A 12,424-nucleotide genomic window follows, 5' to 3' on the forward strand; every position below is an offset into this window, starting at 1 on the left:
TCCCCCCCACATTGTACATCTTTTCTGCGCAGTTGAGCAAAAATTGGTTTATGCGCCGCGTCACCCCGCCAAACCAATGTTCGTTTCCGTGTTCCTTGCTCGAAGGGATGTAGGACCCGTAAAGATCGTTATAGCGTGTCTCCCATCGTGGCCATTGTGTAAAAAGAACTCGACAAGAGAGGATATAGTGTGCGCTGAGAGTCCGGATGCGCAGTTCTTCCCCCAAGGATTCGTCCTACTGTGATAATAAGAAGACTGCGTCAAAGTAAGTTTATCTTTCTTTAACCAATTTTTTTTTTTTTCTTATATTTGTGCATTTTTTTTCGTGACAATTTTGTGTAACTTTTTTCGACTTCGGTGAATTCAGGTCATGGCGTCATTTCTCTTGACAATTTTTTTTTCCTCAATTTAATCGCGCGTTTGATTTTTTTTTTTTATTTTCGTGTTTAATTTCAGCTGGAGAGGGTTTTTTTTTGTGTGATATTAAAAAGCTTCGAAGAAAAATAATATATTCCGTGTTCGTCGAAGCTTTTTAAAAGTGATTACACTCGCCATTTTGTCCTACAAAGCAACGCCAGTCAGCCATTATCGATTTAGCTTTTCCTGCCTCGCGGTCGTCGGCCTATTATTTTCAAATGGTTTTCTTTTTTTAATTTTTGTGAACTCTTTAAATTAAATTTCAAATTAATTCGTTTCGTGATTTTTTTCGATTTTTTCTTTTTTAGTGTTGCATTATAAAATCGATTTTCATTAATCGTGAATCGACATTTTTTTTTTTACTTTTTAGAAAAAAAAAAGGTAAATTTTTTCTGATAATTACAGGATTAAAAACCGGGTTGGGCTGTTCCCTTTTCTTTTTTTTTTTTTTTATTTTCTCACAATTGTGGTCGATTCGCCTCTCCTTTTCCCTAGTGCGCATGTCAGTGGGGTTTTCTTTTTTATCCTGTCGGGAAGCCTGCATTGAAGTGGAAGGCTGCCTGCGCTACGCCATTATTGAAAAGGGAAGCGTTCGTCGTGTACCGACGCTCTCTGAGCTTCGCGATTTTCACCCATTTTAAACTGTGATATTAGACTTCTTTTTAATCTAAAGTGGGGTAAGTGAACTTTCACGTCACTATTATTTTTAAATTGTGATAACAAATATAAAATTTGCAATTATTTCGTGATAATTAAGAGAAGGAAAAAAAATCGATGGGCGTATCGTGCTATTCAAGTTAAAACGTGTTTATTTCCCCCCCCACTATTTTTATTACAAATTCGGTTTTACATTTAAATGTCTTTTTATTATTTTTTCGCTTTTTTTTTTTTTTTCCCTAATTTTTCATAATTTCCTTTAATGGCATTTTCCAAGTGACTCGTCATCAGGCCATTTTGTTCCCAAGTAACTTGTTTGACGGCCATATTGAAATTTCACTTGGTCTAGATGTTTCTACGGTTAAATTTACGGTATTCTTTAAAAAGTTGGAAAAACCATTTATTTGTCTTGTTTGTTTTTATTTTTCTTATACATATGCATTGCATAGTTATAAAGAATGATGTAAGTGGCCTGACTGATTATAAATAGATTATGCAATGTTGCGAATCCTGTGTACATTTGACAATCATTATTGCACACATGCGCGATATTTTTTTTTTTTATCTGGGTAAATCGATGCCGGTGTTTCGCGCATGTTGGGTGAAGTACCAAATTGATTTTTCCAGTCTGCGTGGAAGGCTTCCATTTTGAAATGGAAGTGGAATATGGTTTCCATGGTACTTCTTGGATCAATAACGGGAGTCTTCCGAGAATATATTTCCCTTTATTTCGTCATTTTTTTTTTTTTTATGTAGGCTAATCGTTTTTATACGTTTCTTCTTTTAATATTTATTACTGAAATTGTTTTGATATTTTCATTTTTTAATATATTTACAATTTATGTATCCCGATTAATATCAAAATTTTTAATAATTCATTTATGGGAATAATTCGTTTTTAAACTAATTAAACAAATTTATTAGGATTTGATATTTTTTTTTTCGTAATATTTTTTTACTTTCGAAATTTTATTTTGTTTTTATCTTTTTAGTATAATTTTTCCATATTTGTAAATTTGACTAAATATGAAAATTTTTTGCCAATAGTAAATATTTTATTTATAAAAGCACCAATTTATAATTAAATAATATTTAATTTTGTATTTTTATTAAACTGAATGTTTTCTCAACTTTGTGAAAATTGAGTCCCTCGTTTCATGGTTTATCGATGAAACAGCAACTGCACATTGCTGCATGCGCAGTTTTATTGATTTTCTTTGTACGCAATTTCAATAAAGTTCAATAATCGAAGCACAGTTTAATAATAATGAATTAATTTTTATTTAATGCTGATTCTAATTATTTTTCAAATTCTAATTTTTTACTTTCTTTTTTATTTTTTTTTAAATTGACAGAGAAATAAAATTTTATTTGCCACCTAAAAATTCAATTGTATAAATTTTGATATTCTTAATAATTGAATAATTTATTTTAATAAATTGTTTATTTATTAAATTTTTTAAAAATCAACTTCGAATTTTAATTGAAATTACTTTTTGCAATTTTATTTATTTATCACAATCCTCCCGCGGTTATTTACAAATAATTGTTTTGCAAATTTAATTATTTTTTCAAATATTTTTTTTGCAAATTTAATTATTTTTTCAAATAATTGTTTTGCAAATTTAATTATTTTTTTAAAATAATTATTTTGCAAATTTAATTATTTTTTTAAAATAATTATTTTGCAAATTTAATTATGAAAGGAAATTATTTTTGAAAATTGCAATTTTTATAAAGAAATATTGATCAATTTTGCTTTTTTAAACAATTATTCCCAAAATCAATATTTTTAATAAAAAGGAATATTGCTGAATTTAATTTTTTTTGAACAATTATTTCTAAATTCTTAATTTTTAAAAAAGGAATTTTGCTAAATTTTTCTTTTAACAATTATTAAATTTTCTTTTAACAATTATTTCTAATTTTCATTTTTTCTATAATTTCTAGAATTTTGTTTTTTATTAAAAAGAATTATTTCTAAATTTCATTTTTTTTAAACAAATCTAAAATTTGATTTTTCAAAAGAATTATTTCTAAAATTTTTTTTTTTTTGCAAATATTTTTAAAATTTTTCAATTCGCCTGAAATTTATAATTTAAAAAAGATTTTTACAATTTTTTTTTTTTGCCAAACCTCATTTCAAGCAAATATTGATTTTCAAACGTTTAATAAAAAAAAAAGAAAGACTCGCCACACGAGGAAAAAAAGCCGAGAGATGAAAAATCCAATTGAGCCGGATACCCGGGCGAGGTCAATGGTTGATTCGGTCCTGGGGAGTTGGGGTCGCAGCAACAAAAAAGCAAAGAAAGAATTAAAAAAAAAAAAAGAAAAAACCACGATTGCGCTTTCTTGTTGCGCAGCCTCGCTGGAATCGCATGCGCTATAGAAGCGCGTCCTCCCGCATCATCCCCACCATTTTTCCTTCTCCCAACATTTAATACCGTTAGGGGAATACGCACAAAGGGAAAGGCTCGTCGTCCCCGACCGACGCGCTTGCATCACAGCCATTTTGGAAGCTTCCACGTTTGGTTGCAGAGCTTGCGGGTCCGGGTTCTCACACACAAGACTTGATTAAACGCGTAGTCGACAAAAAAACGCGATTTTTAATTACGAAAAAAAGTTTCACAAAATTGTTTATCAATTATGTTTCAATTATTAAAACGAAAAAGGTAGCATAACGAATTTTTGAATTGATTTTTTTTTCTCGTTTCCGTATTGGTTTCTACTTTCAACCTGGATAGTCTGACAAGATAACGAGAATTAAGCAGAATGGAGGACGATCAACAGTTCTGCCTAAGGTGGAACAACCACCAAACGACATTAATACAAAACTTTGACACGTTACTAGAATCCGGTACATTAGTGGATTGCACATTAGCAGCGGAGGGGAAGTACCTAAAGGCCCACAAAGTGGTCCTCTCCGCATGCAGTCCATACTTTGAGGTGAGTTTTTTGCAAAATTAAAATTTTCTTTCTAATTCTATTTTTTCTTACAGGAATTTGAAAAAAGGTCATGGAAAAAAATTTTCATGCTCTTTTTTGCTATTTTTTTGGGGGAAATTTGCAAAAAAAGTAGTTTTTTTTTTTGGCAAAAGAATTGTTTCTTTTTCAGACTTTTGGAAATTTAATCAATACTAGAGTCTGGAGACTAAAGTAGAAACAAGATGGCCGTTCATCTTGTTCGCCGCTTGGGCGGGGGCAGGTATGGGTTTATGGTTTGTGCCGTCGCTTGCGCAAACTGTAGTAGGGGGGGGGGCAGAAGTATAGCCTGAATCCCCTCTTGGTTTCTCCTGATCAATACAGGGAAAGCAAGATGGCCGATTTCCAGGGCACTTGCCCTGGGATTCTACCAGACTATATAACGGGGGGGGGGGGAAACCACCGCTATAATTCTCTCTATTCATTGAAGGAATCATTTGTTCTTATTTAAACTCATCAGGGGGTCAAAGGGGTGGTGAAAATTTTTCCATACCTTTTTCTTTTTTTAAATATAGAAATTTAAAATATTTTTTCTATATTAGGAAAATAATTTTTATATATTTTGAAATATGAATTTTTTTTTTTTTTACAGGGCCTCCTCAGCGAACATTACGATAAGCACCCAGTGTTTATACTCAAAGATGTTAAGTTTAAGGAATTAAAAGCCATGATGGACTACATGTACAGGGGAGAAGTGAATATCTCCCAAGACCAATTGGCAGCCCTCCTAAAGGCCGCAGAGTCTTTACAAATAAAAGGCCTCTCGGAAAGTAGAACTGGTGGCAATGGTTGTCCGAAACCAGACACCAGGCAAAGTAAAGTCAGCTCACAATCGACAGCTCCGTCGTTAGACATTCCACATGCGTCTTCCGGTCTCACAATAGAAAAGAACAGCAAAGTTCCTAGGCAGAGTTTGGCACAGAGCTCTGTTGGTGATTTACCCGAAGACTCCGCCAGCCCCTCTATACCCAAAGGTATCTCCTCCAGGTAAGAAACGAAAAAACAATTATTTTTACATAAAATATGGTAAATTTTGTATTTTTAACAAATTTTTTAAAACTATTTTTTCCTCTTTTTCTATTTATAGGGAAGGTTCACAAAGTCCAGTCTCCCGAAAGAGAAAAAGACTTAGAAGAAGAAGCGTCGGCGAGGATAATTCTATAGAAAATCATGAATCTAACTCTAGTGATATGACTCAACAAGCCATTCCGGCTTTGGGAGTTGCTCCTGTTGCTGATGAGAAGTCCCATGCCGATCCTGCTGATTCGCTTGGCAGGTCGGCGCTCATGCAACAGTTGACGAAACCCGCCGACGAAATGCTTCAGGTTGGCATTGATTTCTCTTTTTTTGCGAAATTAAATTTTTTTATATGAAATATGTTTGCCAGCGTTCTAAAAGGGGTTAGCTTTTTTTTGGCTCTCTTCTTTCGCTTCGTTGGTATATCATACTTCGTATTCTATCCTCCTGTGAGATGAGTTTTTTTTTAAACTTGCAGATCGGAAACGATACGAGATAATTTTTTTCTTTTTTATTAGAAAATTTTTTGAGATTTTAATGAAAAATTTGTATTTTTATAGAAAATTGAGTTATTTTATTGCAAAAAAAAAAGAAAAAATGAAAATTAAAAAAATAGATGATTTTTTATAATTTTCTTTTGGAAAATTCGAATTTTTATAACAAATTACGTATTTTATTAGGAAAAATAAAAATTTTGTTTCCATTTAAATTGGAAAATTCGAATTTTTACAGCAAATTACGTATTTTATTAGGAAAAATAAAAATTTGGTTTCCATTTAAATTGGAAAATATACAAAAAAAAACTGTTTTTATAATTATAAAATTAAATATTTTCCTGGAAAATTAGAATTTTTGCAGAAAATCAAATATTACAGAAAATAAAAATAGAATTTTTTTTATATGAAATTAAATATTTTCTGTAAAATAAAATTTTTTTTTGACTCAAAATTGAATATTTTTCCGAAAAATTAGAATTTTTTTTCTTTTTTAAAAAAAAATATTTCATTAACAAAAAAAGATCGATATTTTTCATATAAAATTAATAAGACTATAGTGTAAATGGGCTTAAAAAGAAAAATAGAAACGCCTTTTTGTAGAAATGTACACGCAAAGATATATTTCTCTAGAATAGCAAAAGCTTTCATTGTTTTAGTGAAACATATTGCTGTTCTAGATAAAGATTTTTTTTGCCTGTACTAAATTATAATAGGTAAAGGGGGAAAAAAAATAATTATAAAAATTAAATATTTTCTTAAAAATTAGATTTTTCATATAAAATTTTATTTTTAAAAAGATAAGAAAAAAAAATGAATTACAAATTATAAAATTAAATATATTTACGGTAAAAAATTGTAAAGTCAAATATTTTTTTTGAAAAAAATAGATTTTCCATACAAAATTAAAAACATTTTATAATTATTATAAAATTAAATATTTTTTTGAAATAAATTTATATTTTTTTAAGTAAAATTAAAAATTTCATTAAAAAATAAAAAATTGAATTTGTAAATTAGAATGAATGGAATTTTTACATAAAGTTAAATAGAATAATTTATGTAAAATTTAAAAAGAAATTTTAATTTAATTTTTCGTTTTTGTTATTATTTTTGCAGCTACCTGTCGAAAAACCTGAACCTACCGAAGACATGATACAACCAAAGTCCGAATATTTGGACGACCCGGAGGAGAGTGTGGAAGACTTAACGTTAGATGACGATATGAATGACCTTAACGAAATGGAAGATAGTAATAGGGCTGGTCCAAGTTCACACGACCCTAACCAACATCCTGGTGAGTTTATTCCTCCAATTTTCTTTTTCTAGAAAAAAAAAAAAAAAACATTTTTATTTCCGTATATTAAAAAACAGGACGCAGTTTTAAGTACACAAAATTCAGTCTTCATTTCTCAACAAGACTTTAAAATAATTAAAATTTATTTATCAAAGGAAAAATTAAAAAAAATATATATTTTTAGAATTAAATTAGAAATTACAAAAAGAAAAAAAAAATAATAGGATCGTGATGTGTTTTATATATTATTTTTTTGGGACGTTAAACTAATTTTGGACGGTGGCACTAGTTTGGGTTTCCTCGTTACAGGTGGGGGGTCGGGTGGTGGTGCCCTTTGGGCAACTCATTTCCTCGATTGTAAAAAAAGGCCAAATACGAGACGAATGACTCAAGATGTTGACGTAGGCGCGTTACTTAAATCATTGGCAAGTAAACAGGGTCGAAAATATAGTTTAGATTCGGTTAAAATGTCGCTGGAGGCGATATTACATCAGGGTGTGAGTACAACTCAAGCATCCGAAATGTATGGAATTAATCGTTCAACTCTACAATTTTATTTGAAAAAATTGAATGTTGTGAGAAGGCGATGGATTCAACCAAACGCCGCCCCTACATTTCGACATAGACAATCATAATTTAAATATTCAATTAAAATTATTTATTTTTTTTGTAAATTAATTTTAATTGAATATTTAAATTATATAAAAAAAATAATTATATTTAAGAATAATTATAAATGTTTAAAAATTCGATTTTTTGTTTTTTCTAATAAAAATTTATTTTTCGGTTTTGAAAATTTTATTTTTTTTTTTTGAAGCAAAATATTGTTTGAAAATAGTGGTTTTATTGACTTGTTGTTTTATGAAAGACTGAGTTTGAGAAAAAGAAGAACAGTATTGTGGAATATTTTTCCTTGTATAAACGTCGTTAGATTGTATTTTAAAAATTATTTAAGACTTGTGATTTGTAAAGATGTGTTAGTGTCTATTACTTGAGACTTGGATGCCTTACGTAATAAACGTATGTGTTTCCATCTTAAATTCTTGATAGATTTATTTTCCAACGCTCGTTTTTTATTACCTAACTCTGCGCCTGTTTTTTCTTTTTTTTTAAATTGAAAATTCGTTCAATATTAATTGAAATTTAATTCATTGAGGATTAATTTATTAAACATTAAAATTCAATTAGTTTAAATGAAAATAACATTCGGATCAAAATTCAATTTTTTTTCGAAAAAAATTTATTTGCATTTTTTTTCGAAAGATAAAAAACGTTAAGATTGACGTGGAGCTTTTTACTGATTCATGTGTCCCTCATGTGTCTGTATTTGGCAAATATTTATTCTACGTTCAAACTTTGCGAATTTTATTTTTTCAAATCAAGTGCAAAAAAATAAATTTTCATGTCCATATTAGTTTTTTGTACAGAAAATTTTTTTGTAACAAATTGTACAGACGTTGTTAATTGCACAATTATTAAAATTTTATTTTGTACATTTTTAAATTTAAAAATTAATTTAGTTGTACAAAATAAGATTTTTTTTAATCGTCAAAAAACATCACGTACAGTATGAGAAAAATTTTTGTCACAAAATAATATTGACACTTTCTTTTTCAATTGTAATTAAATAATTTTTTTTTTTAATTTTGTAATTGCATTGTTTGATTAATTTTTTTTTGAAATTTCATTTTTTAATTAATTTTTTTGAAATAAATTTCATTTTTTAAAATTGAATTTTTGGAAATTTTTACTAATAGAAGCATGGTTGGTTTTTTTTCCCCGCTTTTTTTTTGGTCGCGTTTTGAATAGGCTTAGCGGCGTGGCACGTAACGGGTGATAGGAGTAATGCGGGTGGAGTCGGCTCAGTGGCTGGTGGACCTGGAACGCAAGATGAAGTCTTTCTTGCAGCCCATGAAGCCGTCCAAGCGCAAAGGGACTCCCAAGGTACGTTCATCATCGCCAGTTCTCAATTACCACTGACCCCCGTAACAATAGGCACTCTTAATTGGCACAATTACAATCAATTACTAAGATCGACTTTCGATCATTAGAAAAAAAAAAAAAAAAAAAAAAAAAGTCGATAGTTTCGATGACTTTTTTTTCTCTCGAAAGAAGTCTTCGATTCAATCATTTTTTTTGACATTGACTGAGCAAAAAGAATTTATTTTTTTTTTGTCAGTCACTAGTCTTAATTTCATATTAAAAAAACGCAAATGTACTTTTTTTGAAATAAGTTTAATTTTACTCGATTTTGAAAGTTAATTTAAAAATTCTCGTGAAACAATTTTCTTTTAACGCTTATTCGAAAAAAAAGTACTATTTGGAATTTTTCCGTAGCGTATCAAAGAAAAAAAAAAAAAAAAGATGCGCCGGAATAAAGTGCCCATTGCGCAGGCGGGACAGGGTTTTTTTCGCTGCTGGATAACGTGGTTCAACTTGAATTTCGGTATGTTCAAGAGTAGCACTGTCTCTGAAAGAGCTTCTTTCTGGCTAGGGCACGTAGCTTTTTTTTCATTGGAAAAAATGTTTATGGTTTCTTGTATAATTGTTTCTTGGTTTTTTTTTTCAAATTCAAGTCGCGATGCGAGGTTTCAATTTTTTTTGGAAAAAATTTTTTTTTTTTTTTTACGTTTATAGTGTCCTCTAAAATTGAATAACTTTTTTTTTTATCACCCTCGCAACGCGACGTCTCGACCTCTCTCTCCTCTGAAAATAAAAATTGAGACCATATCAAGAAGCAGTCTCCACCAATTTGAAAAAAGGAAATGGAAATTCTCAAAAGTTATTTTCATTGGTCTGCTTTTTTGCAAAAAAGCAGATTTTTTTTTCTCTCTTTGGCCAATGCAGAGGGAGAGAAACGAGATGCGCGAGAAAAAAAAATGTTGACAAAACGTTGACGATTTTTTTTTTTTATTTCTCAAAATTTTTTTTTTTGAGGACCTCTCTTTAAAGGAAAAAATCCTCTCCATATTTTCAGATTAGTTGAAATGTCGTTGGAAATTTTATTTTTAGCGACTGTTAGGAATTTTGCCAATTATTCTTTTTCTTTTTTGTGTGCGAATGTGTGTGAGAACGGATTAGTCAAAGGTCAGATTACACTTTATACATATATATATATAAATATTACAGAGATACACTCACACACTTTAAAAAATCAAGATTGCGTTGCTACGGGAAATTTGAAACTAAGAAAAATATGATATCACAGAAAAAAAAGTTTTTTATTCCGCAAAACCAGTAATTTTCTTTCTTTTCTCTTTTACCATCTCTCTCTGTCCTGGAAATTTTCTACACTTTTCAGAATTACACGAAAATTATTTACAAAAAAAGATTTTGTTATATTAGAAATTGCGAATTCGAGAGAAATATATTCCGAGTTGATTTATATGAATCTTTGTTCCCACGAAAACCCGTTGACCTTGTATTCGCGGCGAAGCTTTTACAAAATGGCGGTTACGAAGAGAGAGAGAAAGAGAAACATCCGTTCTCTATGGTTTTTTTTTATTAAGGGACAGAAAAAAAAGGCGGAAAAAGAGAAGACAAAGAAAGAGGTTTTTGCGATGGCAGAAAAAATCGGAAAATAAACACCTGCTGATTCGATTTATTTCAGGAGAAAAAAAGAAATGGAAACGGAATTTAACGGTAATTTTTTTTTTTTTTCGCTGAATATCGGGTTTTTCCCCTTCGTGAGAGAAATATTAGACTTGGCAACGTTGCCCGTCTGGCTGAATTCACGGCACATCTGCTCTCTTTTCCCCCTTTGAGAGCCGCATCTGCAAAACAACTGCAGCTGTTGTTGGCAGATGCTGCAGGAAAGAGAGAGACAGAATATATTGGCAAATAAAATTCGCGTTTTTTTTTTCCCCGACGCCCTCCTTTTATTATTTTTTTTCGTTTCGGAAAAATCCGCGATGCGAAATAAAATTTAGGTCCTTTTAGAATGGTCGCCAAGCGCGCGGTGATCCAACGTGGGAAGAGCAGGTAATAACGGAGAGAGAGGAGCGACCTCTCTGTCAATGCCAGCGTGGAACTTCAGTGCGGAACTAAAATTTTATTCTCTTACAAAAAAAATAGTAAATTTCTCTAAAAAAAAATTATCCACTAAAAATGCTAGTAATTTTTTTTCTCGAAAAAAGTTAGCTAATTTGTTTTTTCGAAAAAATGATTTCGTTTCGAAATAAGTTTTGACGGTGTAAATTTTAAAAAAAATAATTGAAAAAGCACAAAGAAGGTGTTTGCATTGATGGCGGAGGTCGTTTATTTCACCGTCAGAGACTTGTTACCTTGAATAATTTTAAATTTTTAACGGTTTCGGTTAATAGAGGACTAAATTTTTCTTTATTTATGCTTTTTTATAATACACGGTGCCCAAAAATAATTGTTCCGAGTCAGAATCAAGTATGAAAAATTCATTTTTTTTTTTCACATTAAACAAAAAAAAAATCGTTTATTTTTTTCTTTCATTCTTAGCGCCGATGTTGCGCCACGTTATCTGCAGTGCGTAGAAAAGCTCAGATTATTACATGTGTTATTTGTGAATAACAGGGGCGGTAAAAGAGGGTTTTTAAAATATTGTCACAAAAGGAGAGGGGGAATATTTTCAAAGAACTTTCCTTTTAGGACAATCACTTTAAAAAATCCTTTTTTGCCGCGGGCCTGATTTTTAAAAAAAAGTCCCTTTTAAATCCTCAAAAAATTGAGTAACAAAAAAAAACAGAAGGCACCCCTCGTAGTCATGTTTTGTGTTTTTTTTTTTTTTTTTTTTTGGTAGTATTTTTTTTTTTACACACGTAGTTGAAAAAAAGGAGGATACTCTTGGAAATTTTGTGTCTAGAAATGAGAACTTTTAAAAGGAAAAATTGATAACGCAGAGAAGGTTTTGTAAATTTTTTTTTTCTCTCTCTCTTTGCACGAGAATGATTCGTTTCTCTTAACGATTCTTTCTCCTTGATCAAAACTGTGGTCTGTGCGTTGTTTTATTTCTTTTTTAAATTTTCTATTTGTAGACACAATATTTAACCCATTTTACCGTTGTGCGTTTTCTGCGTAATTCGTCTTGCATGTCATGCTTCCTTCGGTAGTGTATTTACACTTAACTCACAAGAAAAATGGCGCGCTCGTTTCTAAAGACACAATTTATGAAAAAACAATTTTTTTGGTGGCGGTAATATGAAAATTTCTATTTTTCTCTAAAAAATAGGTTCTCTCTCTGTGACTTAAGAACGAGCGCGTGCTAAAAATGATTTTTTTTTTTACTAACCACGTGTACATAACTCGCTTCTTTGTTCGTAACGCATATACATCAGATAATTAACCCGATTTACATATCTACTTATTTATATTATATGAAAGGAATTCCGTATATATGTACCTTTTTTTTCTACAAAACCCCGTATTGTATATTATTATACTATATTATGATGCTGTTCTCTTCATTTTCATATTACATTTCTTTATTGTCTGTTATATGGCGAAGAAATAAAAAAAAAAGTCGATGTTATTTTCAAAAAAAATTTTTTTTAAAAATAACACCGCTATTTTTATTTTTGGGAAAAATATA

The 12,424-nt window shown here is 30.2% G+C and overlaps 1 protein-coding gene across 2 annotated transcripts in view; it reads left to right on the forward strand.

The window, feature by feature from the left end:
* Positions 1-98: 98 nt before the first annotated feature.
* LOC127286056 (zinc finger protein 91-like) overlaps positions 99-12,424 on the forward strand; it is a 64,809-nt gene continuing 52,483 nt past the window's right edge. The window contains exons 1-6 of one of the 2 annotated variants that reach the window (XM_051312352.1): positions 99-265; positions 3,819-4,020; positions 4,649-5,043; positions 5,144-5,381; positions 6,687-6,864; positions 8,674-8,808. In XM_051312352.1, the coding sequence (XP_051168309.1) occupies positions 3,847-4,020; positions 4,649-5,043; positions 5,144-5,381; positions 6,687-6,864; positions 8,674-8,808 (1,120 nt within the window). In that variant the 5' untranslated portion in view covers positions 99-265; positions 3,819-3,846. Of the gene's footprint in view, positions 266-929; positions 1,095-3,818; positions 4,021-4,648; positions 5,044-5,143; positions 5,382-6,686; positions 6,865-8,673; positions 8,809-12,424 lie in introns of those variants that run through there. The other variant, XM_051312360.1, reaches the window with a different exon arrangement.

The sequence above is a fragment of the Leptopilina boulardi genome, unplaced genomic scaffold (assembly GCF_019393585.1).
Source record: "Leptopilina boulardi isolate dan_hultmark-lab unplaced genomic scaffold, ZJU_Lbou_2.1 LbouV2_121, whole genome shotgun sequence".
Taxonomy (NCBI): domain Eukaryota; kingdom Metazoa; phylum Arthropoda; class Insecta; order Hymenoptera; family Figitidae; genus Leptopilina; species Leptopilina boulardi.